The sequence below is a fragment of the Caloenas nicobarica genome, chromosome Z, assembly GCF_036013445.1.
Source record: "Caloenas nicobarica isolate bCalNic1 chromosome Z, bCalNic1.hap1, whole genome shotgun sequence".
NCBI classification, from domain to species: Eukaryota; Metazoa; Chordata; class Aves; order Columbiformes; family Columbidae; genus Caloenas; species Caloenas nicobarica.
This window is the reverse complement of record NC_088284.1, coordinates 34,501,912-34,514,532: the sequence shown is the minus strand read 5'-3', so window position 1 is coordinate 34,514,532 and position 12,621 is coordinate 34,501,912. Positions and strand designations below refer to the sequence as shown.

General features: G+C 36.0%; 1 protein-coding gene across 1 annotated transcript in view; it reads left to right on the top strand.

The window, feature by feature from the left end:
- HSD17B4 (hydroxysteroid 17-beta dehydrogenase 4) overlaps positions 1-12,621 on the top strand; it is a 59,536-nt gene that overhangs the window by 35,262 nt on the left and 11,653 nt on the right. The window contains exons 18-21 of the mRNA XM_065657132.1: positions 6,763-6,832; positions 10,217-10,323; positions 10,640-10,726; positions 12,091-12,180. Of these exons, the coding sequence (XP_065513204.1) occupies positions 6,763-6,832; positions 10,217-10,323; positions 10,640-10,726; positions 12,091-12,180 (354 nt within the window). The remainder of the gene's footprint in view (positions 1-6,762; positions 6,833-10,216; positions 10,324-10,639; positions 10,727-12,090; positions 12,181-12,621) is intronic.

Here is a 12,621-nt window from a genome sequence, read left to right as displayed (position 1 = left end):
ACAGTTATTTTCTCTTTTCTCTGAAAGAGAAGAAAATAATTGGCACCTGCCATGTTTCAAGTAGTGTCATCACCATCCTGTGACTAAGACTGCGGCAGTGTCCTTCCCTTTCTGAGTCATTCTCGGTCCTTTTGCTCTTACTTGCTCATACTGCTGTCCTCTAGCTACCCGAGTTTATTTTTTTCACTGTGTCAAGTTTGGCTAAAACCGCAGTTCTTAATGTAACTGGAAAAAATTGTGAAGACAATTGTGCACAAAACTAGTTTGTTGTGAAAGAGTGGACTCTGCAATGAGAACCTATTAAAAAGACATCTTGGAAGGAAAGAGGTGCATGGGAAATATTTAACAACCTAATGAATTATGAAATTAAAATCTACTGTAAAGTTTTTTCTGCCTCTTGTCAACAAGTTCAGTCCTATGAGCCAGTGCTTTATTTTGAGGGTGATGTGCTAAGACCCATAGCAGCTTCTGCATAATTGAGATGTGGATATTTACATGTGGAAAGTCATCTTTTATTCTACACAGATTTCATTTGTGTTTTCATTTTAAGTATATTTAAATAGTTGTGTGTGTTTTTAGAGAACATATCTGTAGATAGAATAAGTAGTCATTGATATTATATAAGAAAAAAGTTAGTTATTCCCAGCTTATGCTTGTTTCCTTGGAGAGATTTTATGCTTATTTTAAGCAGATTAGAAGAAAAAAATTATAGGAAAGGGAGTGTTTTGAGTTAAGGTCATTTTTGAATGAGTGCAATAAAGCCATGTGAGAGAGATGGACGGGGAAAATATTGTTACAGGACAAATGTTTTTTTGATGTCCTCGTCTGTAAAGTTTGTAGTACAACATTGTCTGAAAACATGTAAATTTAAATTAACTTCAGAGAACAGCACAAGAGAGCCTCCCAAGAGCCTCAGGTGATTTTTTTTTTTCCCTGTTTGTAGCATAAATAATTTGTTTCATGATAGAGAAAATGAAGTGCTGCAGTCAGTTTACAGATATGGAGAGCATGCCAGAAAAACAGTGCTTAACAACAAAAGCAAAACAAAGGGGTGTGAAGCCATTGCAAGAATTTGATAATGTTTTCCTAATTTGTCTAGAGATTTCAGTATGCAGAGAGGATACTGTTAGAACCCTTGAAATGGTATAGTGAGCATTTGTAATAGTAATTACTTTAAAAGTTTTTTACATGTTATGATAGTAATTTCAAGACTTATACATGACACTTCCCACACCATTCCCATGTTTATTCCTGTTGGGAAGATCCGAATATAGTTTTTAATCATGACAATTTCGAAAAATAGTTAAGGGCTTGGATAATATTAGAATTTTGTGTGGTAAGATGATAAAAGAAGAAAAGGTGCTGGCTTGGCAGTCATTTCATTTAAACAAGATGCGCTTCCTTATGAAGAGTTTGTTTCTTCCCCTATCTATGGATCTCTTAGTAAAGGATATAAAAATAAAGTGGTTTGTTCTTTTTGTTTAAGAGAGGCACTGGTAAAGGAAAGGCTTGTACATTTGCCATGCTACTGAAAAACAGCTAATGTTCTGTGAAGCCTGTGCCAGGACATATACATTGGTTTTAAATTTGAGAAACGTGGTGGGGATAAACAGTAAAGACATGAATAATGTGGAGTGAGGAAGGAGAAAAAATGTAGTGACGTTTTATACGTATTATACCTATCCCTGTTTATAGCTGTACATGTGAAGGTGTTTTAATTTAACATTTTAGTAATTCTTATTCTTGAGGGAGTCAAAGGTATGTAGGGAATAAGGTAGTGTTTGAATAGTCCAGGCCACTAAGAACACATAATTACAAACCTGAGGTAGTCCAGAAACCATACGCTTATATTCTTAGTGACAATCTTGTTAAAAAGTAGAACCATGTGTCATCCAGGTTTCCACAAAATATATTTAGGCATTGAAAACTATTATGAGCAAGTTAAACTATCTGTTTTGTTTATTTCCTGCGTGCACCTACTTTGAGAAAAATAGTTTGTTATCTGGAGGAACAAATAAACCCCTTTATCTTTCTTTGTGTTGGTTTCTACCAATTGCTCTTTCCTTACCCTTAAAGAGATAATTAATTTTAAAAGAAGATATGGCGAATGGGCATCTCAGATAGTCAAAGAGTAACTCCTAAATTTTAAGTACAGTGAATTATTTAAGTGCTGTGCTGACTTTGAGCCCTTGAAGCATCAGCACTGCCAGTTTAACTGGAAACATTCACTGTTCCTCATGTAAATCAGAGCTCATTGAAATGCGTAGTTGAGATTTGTGGCTGTTTTTCCTTCATGAGATTGCTTGACTGCTTGCTCTTACTTAAATAAGCTGTTAGGTAAAGTATACCTACATATACGCACACACACATGTATATACACATATACTTGGTAAGATAAGCTCTTGGGCAAAGCTCTTTTTCTTCCTAGTTAGAAGGGAAAATACATGGATAGTTGGCTTCCTTTTCTGTTAGCTTTACCACTGACCTTTATTGCAGTCTGCAGGCAAGACTGAAAAATTGGCACAGACAGGTTGGATATCGCCTTTCCTTTTGTGGTCTGGCAGAACTCCTAAATTGTTAGGAAATGAGACTTGACAGCTTGTGTTATTAATTGGAGAACAATCTAACCATATCATGACTGACTTCAATCTAATGTCCCACATCAGTTGACTCTTGTCATTCTCCAAGGATGCATCACTTTTTTTTTTTTTTTTTGAATGCTATCACTCAAGACTTCAGGAAATGTCATTATTCTAGGAATATAGAAAGTAGAGCCAACAAGGCTTTAAACCAATTCTTTTCTCATGTGGAATGTAATTTATATAATGAAGCAATACCAAGACTGTGGTAAATGAAATGAAGGTTATTGGCAGACATGACTTGGCTGTGCTGAATCTGAAATAACCTACTGTGTAACTGTTTTATTCAGTTCAGTTTATGTGTTTTCTAGCTGTGACCAGTGCCACTCCAGTTGTTGAAAGCACAAAAAAAGACAAATATCATTTCCTATATTCATGTGTCAGACTTTTAGTTAAATATAGTGATCACATTTAATTCTCTGAACCTAATTATTTCCTAAATGCTATGTTTATTTTGTTAGTGAAGCACACGTATTTTTTTACTACAGTAAAAAAAGGCATTTGGTAGAAGTATTGTCTCCCAAGTAGTGCTTATTATCACCCCCCCAAAATAGCTAAATCTTATTACAATTTTAGTAATCAACAGCTGCATACCTAGATTTAAGCTGAGATTTGAGCTTAAACCAGAAATTTGTTGTCCTTTGTCATACTTAAATAGTATTTCCCAGTAACACAGCTGTATGTTATTTAGTTCGAATTAAAATTTATTACAAAAGCTCCTTCATGAAATTAGCCTCCTGAAAGCATTTGTAAAAATTAAAATTAATGGAAGAATGAAAGTGAGACCTTAGAATTTTAATGTCGTTTAAAAGTTATTTAATTACTTCATTAAATTATTTAAGATCGGGCAATTTTTATTTTGTAGTTCTCCAGAGTAGCAATTTGCTGTTAGATTTTAGACTTCCTTGAAAAAAACTTTGGTAATGGAGGGCGATACTCTGCTTCGTAGAATTCTGTCAAAAGCAACTTTCTTTAAATTGTCAGTTTTCTACTTTTTTTTTTTAAGGAACTAAAGAGTCTATTCCTCACTAAGAGTCTTTTTCATAGTGTTATAACGTTGATATTAGTGGCATTAAGGCCTTAGCTCTTAGCAAAGAAACCAGTGGTACATCAGAGCTGCTCATCTCTATCTTTTAACAGTGAAAACAGTTTGAACAACTACTCAGGGAAAGCATGGAGACAAGTGAAGACATAGGAAGTTTGAAGAGCAGCATGTGCATGTTCTTCTATGAACCCCTGCTGCTGTGGGTTTTTATGTGTGCTAGTAGGAGTGTGATGGCACTCTTAGTTTCCCATTTTTCTTTCATTTGTTTGAGAACTGAGGTAAGAGAGAACAGTAAGTGAAGGGAGCAGGTGCTCTCCATGGATTATAATAGTTAGCCCATTTCCAGCTGTCTCTTCCCACTCATCACTCCACTCCAGCTGCGTTAGACATGTTGTAGTAGAGTGTAAGTATCTCAGTTTGCTTTCCTGTTCCACCCTCAACCAGCACTATGTATTTCACCACACACTCCTTGGATGCCCTCTGTGGAATGGCCTCTGTGGCACAGTATCGCTTGGCCATCCATTTGGCTTGATCTGTTGAATTTGATTTGGCTTGTAGATTACAGAACCACAGAATCACAGAATGATTGGGGTTGGAAGGGATCTCTGGAGATCATCTACTCCAACCCACCTCCTAAAGGAGGTTCACATAGAGCAGATCCTTCAGGAATGTGTCCAGGTGGGTTTTGAATGTTTCCAGAGAAGGAGACTCCACAATGTCTCTAGGCAGCCCGTTCCAGTGTTCTGTCACCTTCAAGGTGAAGAAGTTTCTCCTCATATTTAGATGGAACCTCCTGTGCTTCAGTCTGTGCCCGTTGCTCCTCATCCTGTCACTGGGCACCACTGAAAAGAGTCTGGTCCATCCTCTTGACACCCACCTTGGGGATATTTATGAACACTGATGAGATCCTCTCTCAGCCTTCTCTTCTCCAGGCTGAACAGACTCAGCTCTCTCAGTCTCTCCACATAAGAAAGATGCTCCAGGCCCCTAGTCATCTTTGTAGCCTGATTGCTAGCTAAGAATCCTGGCACCAGACTATACTGCCTTCAGGAGATCTTGACTAGGTGAGATATCTTAGCTATTGCTACTTCTTGGTGATGCTGTAAGTTTAAATTCAGGTTACCTGTTCCTTCAGCAAAGTACTTGACTTCTCCTTTCTCTCTTTTGGGAGGTCAAACTCAGACTCATCTGCACTAGTCTTACATTAGTATGGAATTTCTAGTCTTTACTATTTTCCTAAGAATTTACAGGATCAATTAGAAGATAATTAAAAGAAAAAAAGTTTAAATAAACGTATGATTTGGGCAAAAGTAGAATTACAGTTAGAAACTTCAGATCCAGTGATGCCATCTTACTTGTATGTCTTTGTTTTCAAAAGGAAAAATGTTTCAAAAATAGTAAACAAATGTAAGCAGCCACGGAGAAGTATTAGGTTAGTACTTGCCTTTCTGAGATGTGTGCTTTAACTACGGTGCAGTTTGGGATTTTCTTCTTACCATTTTTAGTTGCACGTATCCAGCTCCCACACACAAAAGCAGTGACAAGCTCTTCTACATTCCACTGTAACTGAGACTCAAAACACTTGCTGTATTGATGAGGGCTACCAGGACAAATAAGAGAGCATTAGAGTTTATTTTGAAAGCTGTACATAGTTGAAGAAACAGACCTGAATATTAACAGATTAAAAATGTTTTATGGATTAAAATGATAATATGAGTTCAGAACTTCTTTGGTTACACTGTAATTTGCTTCAGATTTGATAGGAGAAATGGTGTTGGATATAGATCAGAACATACTTCCTTTGGGGAATCTTTGTTCATCACTTTGAGAGATCTGTTAACTTCTTTCCTCCAAACAGGACTTAGTGCAGTTTACCCTCACTTGGATAAACACCATTTTTTACAATCCCAGTCCAAAATGCTAGGAGAAAATGTGTAGTGATAAGGGATTTCAAAGGCTAGTAATGGGCTCAATGAAAATAACATTTGTTTTCAGTTTAAAAGCAGTTTTGAATTAAATTTATGTTCCATTTTTATATGCCATTATATAAAACTACTAACTTCTTGAATTCTTCACTAGTGTTAGTTAATGTGATGTACTGATTTCCTCTGTACTTTTGTAAATGTCATAGTAGGGGGTACTCCACAATCATTTAGTCACTGGATTTCACTTGAATGTAATGACCAAGGAATAAGTTCAGAAAGATGCACGGGTTGGCTTGTCATGCCTCTCATAGTATGGACTGCTGGCCACTGTACATGTACAGCAAATACAGGATTCAATAATGAAAAAGCTATGGCCACACACAGAAAACTGAAGTACAGTGGCCATATTCTTCATAATTTATCATGTTTATTCACATTCACAGTGTATACAATACATTAAATCTGTATTTCTCTACCTTTTGCAAGTGAAAGTGAATATTTAACATGAAGCAAAAGTCTTCTAGAAAGCTTAGTGTATTACTTTGGAGTTTTGCTGTTTTGTTTTTAATATTGGGACCAGCTACCCATGAAGCTGCTAATGGAGAAGTATATCACAATTAGTCAATTGTGTTACTCTTAAAATGGAAGAATAAAGATATTTCTGATCTCTGTAAGAGGAATCATATGTTGAAAAAGCATGGTACTGTGTGTGTTTAAAAAAAAAAGTATGTAATTTTTTAGAAATTGTGAATTAATCTGTCATGGGAGACGACTCTTTAAAACTACACCTAAAGCAGAAGAACCTATGGACAAATTCTAGAAAATGCATTACTTCACTATTGCCAGATTTTAGTGGAGCTGGATCTGTATGTCAGCACAGTAGGTTGTTTTTTCCTCCCATTAAGCAGTTGTATTATTTTCTTATTTACCAAGACCACACACAGTTCTTGACACGTTTCACTGGATCTTTGACAGTTTGTCGGTGCAATAACATTTGATTCTATGTTACCTGCTTTATTTTAGAGTATGGTATCTAAGGACTAGTTAAATAGATTGTGATCAGTTTGTTGATCTGTCATATGTTTTTGAGTGACTCCTGCTCATTTCTACCAAGCGCGGCTAGCCTCCCACTTTTATTTTTCTGTTTCAACAGGCTGCCTTATATCGGCTGAGTGGGGATTGGAATCCTTTACATGTTGATCCAAGTTTTGCTGCTCTTGGAGGTGAGCTGAGGGATAACATTGTATTAACATTTAGGTGAAGGATTATGTAAATGTATTTTACATATTTTTTTAACTTAGGCTGTGAGTCTTCAACAACCTGGAAAAAGGTGCTTTTTTATAGCTGTTTTTAGAGTCACCATTAGGTGTCTTCAAAGTTCTGTGTGACACTTCACCTTAAAGCATTGCTTCTTGTAGCTGGAAATGTGGAGCTATGCTTGGATTTTACCTACAATGGAAACCTGTCTACTGCCCTGTTGTCATTTTAGAGCTTATTTGTTGGCACTATCCCATACGTACAATCTCTTTTTCATAAGGAAATGACTATCAAAAGCTTCAGAAGAAATTCTGTAAATTCTTTGATGTATAATTATTTCCATCTGAATAATTTTGAGATTATATTGTCTCAGTGGAACTTTATGTGCTTTTGTGTAGTTTTCTCAATCCCAATAAATCTCAGGAGGGCAGGAGAGAGCAAGTTTCATAGCACTTATTTCCAGTTAGATTGTTTAGCTGCACCTCTTGCTAGCACAATAGTTTGGTCATTTATGTAATAGTACATGCCAAAGTGAGATACCCTAGGCTAAATGAACTGACTCTTGCAGAGATATAGTTACTAAAGAAGGGTCTGTTTTCTTAAATTTCTGTTTTAAAAGTATTTAGGAGTCCTTTTCAAGCTTTGCTAGTAGTATAGTGTGATTACTCCAGGCAGACAGCAATTCGATTTGCTTAAGAAATTTTCCTAAATATGTGTGCAGTCATGAAGACACTGGTCTGTAATAGTTGGTCTGCAGTTTTTCAGTTATTTCCTTTTAATGTAGAAGTATCGTAATATGGTGTTCTTACCAAGAGAAATGGAGCACAGCTATGCTTCTTTGTTCAGATCACACCTAAAATACTTCCACAAATCATCTCCTTTCATGAATACATACTAATTGCTTGGTTAATTCTGTTTGGTATGATTCTATGTAAATTTATGTTAATAAATAATCAAATATCAGAGTCCATAAAGAGACTTCCCTGGTTATTAAATCAGTGTGTTTGTTTTTTCAGCTGATAATTTAGGATAAATATTTAGATGGAATCACCCAATTACTCTTGAAGACGCTGGAGGAGAAAAATACAGGTTTATAATTGAAACCCCAGTGTTTAAAGTAATGATGAAAATCCTGTAAAAATGACGAGTACAAGTTTTCTACCTGCTCACACAAAGAGCACTGGCGTTAAACACAGTAAAAACTGAAATTAACTCTATAGATAAGGTAATCTCTATGTCTGAACAGAAAACTGCCACACTGGATTCTGGAAATGTGGCAGTCTCCTACTCATATACCCATGCTAAATGTAGGTTTAAACAAAGAAGAAAGTCACTGTAGAGCTCTTCCACAAGTATTTTTTCTAGTTCTACAAAACTTTTTTTCTTTGCACATATTCACATCCTTTCTTGACTTCAATCCTTGCAAATGTTCTCTTTGACTGGCTCTCACCACTGTGTGCTGGAAGGAAGCATTCAGTGTAATATGCTCACGTCATTCCAAGGTTATTGTTAAGCTTTTCTGTGGGTAATGTTTCAAGGGAGGTATAAACATGTGTTTTCATGTAGTATATTCTTGTGCTTTTATTCCTGTAGCTCGTGAGTATTTCCAAGATACTGGAAAGCGAAAGCAACATTTACTTTGTTTTCACTTTAGTCTAGACAAAAAAGTAACTTGATTACCTTATAGATTTTTATTTGATTATGCATTAGTTTTATAAAGAAAATAATGGGGAGAATAGGACTGAATATATTTGTCTGTTGTGGAGCTCTGAAAACAGTGGTCATTTCAGTTCTTGCATGGTGAATCGAGCTAAGCTTTTGAAGAGCGAAATGTCATGGTAACATTCTGTATGAGAGATGTTGAATACTGATATTGTTACAACAATGCTGGTAATCTGTTTTAAAATTGACTGCACGCTATCTTGTACTTTCAGAAATACTCTGTGCATAGTGTACAAAAAAAAAGAGTGCTATTAAAGTGTGCATATTCAAATATTTTACAGGAAAGAACTCACAGCGAGAAAATAGACTCCTGTTCCTTTTAGCCTGTCCTTCTGTCATGTCTCCTCTCATAACCTAAAAAGCCAAAATTTCTGTTTCTTGTTCTGGCTTCCGCTAGTCTTGTCATCCCTTTGGAACACATCTCAGAATTCCCATCTTTTCCAACATCGAGTCCTACTGGCTTTTTTGTCTTTGTCTTAAAGGTGGTTTCTTCTTCTATGTCTTCTGTTTGGGCCAGACTTTATCCTATCTCCTCCTTTTTCTTTTTTTCCTCCTTTCCTTTTTTTTGGTCGGCTTTGGTTTCGCTTTTTCTTTTTTCTCCCAGCTGTTGTTCGTTGTCCCAACTTTTCGTACTGTTTAGATGCTACAAGGAGTTGTGTGGAGCTCAGGAAAAACAGACTGGCAGCTGAAAGTGGCAGATGAGTTCCAAGCAAAGCAACTGTTTTTTGAGCCAAAGCTGGACATCTGCAATTCATGGAGTCTGCAATTCATGTGCTGTTGCAAGCGTGATCAATTATTTATTGTTTGCATTCCCTGTCAGGTCAGAGCAACCTGCTACGGGATCAGAACATGCTCAGTACAAGCAGCATCTTTAAAACCTAACTGTTGCACTTGAGCAAATCTCAGGCCAGTTTTCGAAGGATTATTTAGTTGGGCTTTGATGGAACTGGAAAAACATTCAGCTTTAATACAAAGATTATCCTCTGCCAAGGTTCAGTTCCTGCTCCAAAGGACAGAAGTGTGAAGCAACCTGACCAAAAATGTCAATATAAACAAAACACTGTAATTTTATTTTTCTTTTTTGTCAGGTGTGTTCAAAATGCCTGAAATCTTTTCAGGGCTTTTTCTACTTCTAAGTAAAGTGAATCCTGAAGTGTGCGCTGTGTATGAAGATTTTTGCCAATTATGAATAGGAATGAAAAGTGGGAAACCTCAAATAATCTTAGTATCACCTCTTTTTAATCGGTACAAAACTTATTACCCTTAATATGCTTACTTCTGTGTAGCTGTGTGTCTGATGTGCCGATGCATGTATACTAAAACAGTCAATCTCCTTATTTTTCATTTTATCACCTCTGCAGACAGAAACTAATCCTACTTGTGAGTCTTACATAGCATAGGCAGTGTTGGAGTGCCAGTTCTCAGTGAGCACTTTCCTTTGCCTTGAAGTAGAGGAGGCAATGAATGGTAACAGACACTTTTTCAGTGAGATAATCCTTTTCGTTTTGTTTTTAATCTGATTTAAGAGCATTATTGAAGGAAAATAGTATGATTAAACATAGGTATTTGTAGAAGCAACATGTGTACTCCTAATATTGCAAATGCTAAAATGTTACTTTTTGAAACAGGATTTAAGAAGCCTATACTTCATGGACTATGCTCCTTTGGGTTTGCTGCTAGAAATGTTTTGAAGCAGTTTGCAAACAATGATGTGAAGAGATTCAAGGCAATCAAGGTATGTGTCTTCCTTCTTTGCAGTTAATTTTCTTGACTTTTCTGGTTTTAGTGCCAAAAAAAATCCTTTGGGATGGGAAAAGGCTTTTGCACTGTGTCAGCTGCCACAATTGCTTTTACTTATTGCTGCATGCATTTTAATCCCTCTATCTAGCATGTTTACTTAAATACTTAGCCTTTCTGCATTGCTAGTTGACTGATTTTTCTCTTTGTTTTTTTCTCATTTTGGTGGAGGCTATGCTTTTAAGCTTTGCGTGTATGTATGACAGATCTATTCACAACCTCACCCTTTTTTTTTTTTTTTTCCCCCTTTTTAGGTTCGCTTTGCGAAGCCAGTCTATCCGGGTCAAACTTTACAAACAGAAATGTGGAAGGAAGGAAGTAGAATCCATTTTCAGACCAAGGTCAGAACATACTCACAAGTGTGGGCTTTAAAAAATAATGTGTTGGTTAAAAGACTGAGGATATGAGGGGAAGTGAAAAAAGCAGGTCATCAAGAACAGCATTGAAAAAGGTTTTGTAAATAAATTAAATGAATAGAATTAAATATTCGTACTTATTTTATGGTGATTTAATGGTGATTCCAGTAAAAATACCATTATATTCATCAGACTGGATACACTCCTGATATTAAGTAGAATCAGAACTCATTTCATCATGTTGCATTGTCTGTGTTTGTCCACTCCGGATGAGCAAAAAGTAGTCATTCTCAGTTCGTACTTGTTTTCTACTTGTTTTGTCACAAGTGTGGAATTAACTTATTTTGGGGAGAAATTATAGTGTTTAACAGGATTATAGAAAACTATGTTGTTCCAACAGTTAGGACTTATGCAGATTTGTTTATGGCTTGTTGGTTTAGCCTGAAAGAAAGCCATCTTTGTGCTTTTGATAAACTGCGGTTAAATCATACTAACAGCAGACACGTAACAGTGGTATGCTGGATTAAATCAAGTTCCAGTATTGTCTGAAGTGCAGTGGAAGTGGTGACAAGCAACTAGGCATGATTTGAGTAATCTTTAGTATCTAGTCTTTCTGTGCAATAAGCTAGGCTGTGATATTGGATATTCTTCCTCTTTGGCTATTGATAAAGTAACTCTCTATATGCATTGTTAGTGAATAATTTTTGTGACCTTCTGTTTGATGTCATAACAGTTTATCAGACTCCTTAAAGAGACAGTGCCAAAATGAAACCCAGTTGCTTTTCTAACTTAACTATTTTAAAAAAATAGAACTGAAAGGAATTGAGGTATTTTCCCCCTTTCTTCTTCTAATATTTCTGGTTTTACAATGTTTAAAACATTTTTCCAGTCCAAGTTGCAGTGTAAGACATCTGGAGATAGCAGAACCATCTGGATGAACTCTTGATAACTGCATATCTCCCTCCAGGAAAAACATTTTAGAACAATGTTTTTCTCAGAACTATTTATGAAGTAACATTAACAGTGAGTTATAAGACTGGAGGTTAATTTTCAGTGAGTTTTTTATACAATTTTGTGAACAGAAAAAACAACAATACATTTTTATATAATTTCTCAAGAAGTAAATTATTATGTAGTTTGAAGAGCTTCTTACAAACTATAGTGTACTAACTTGCCTTAAGACCACAGTGCATGCATGAAGTGGTTTTTTCCCATCTGGAACTTTTATTTTTTTCTCTTTTCTTCATCTCTGATTTTAAAATGTAAGGAAGACTTCTTGGTTGCCCTTCTATTGTGACCTTTTGCAAATATTGCACCTCTTTAATGTAATTTTTTTTCCACCACTACAGGTCAAAGAGACTGGAGAAGTTGCTATTGCAGGGGGCTATGTGGATATAATACCAGCCTTGGATAAGCCAACTGCTCAGGAGCCTCTGAAGGTAGCAGGAAACAATAGAAACCTTAACTTGCAAAGCAGCATAGTTAGGCTTTATTTTTGTGAAAAAACATGGGAAAAATGTTTATATCACTTACCAGTCTTATTCGCAGTAATTAGATAAGTATATGGGTTCTGAGATGTGAGTATACACAATATGTAATATACAGAAGTTCATGGATCTGCTTGAGGGGAAAAATACAAAACATGTTAGGATGTGCAGGATGGCTGATCAAGTTTGAAGAGCTTGATGCCAGTTGAACTGTTACAAAACAAGTGAGGCATGCGCCACTGAGGGCCACAAATTTTGAACACTTGCATAACTTAAGATTTAAATTAGCCTGTATAACTTGGGGCTGTACCTGTAAAATGAGCATTTTTTTTTAGATTTCATGTGTGTTGAAGATCCAACCCAATGTGAGTTGTAGAAGTGTATGATCTTTCT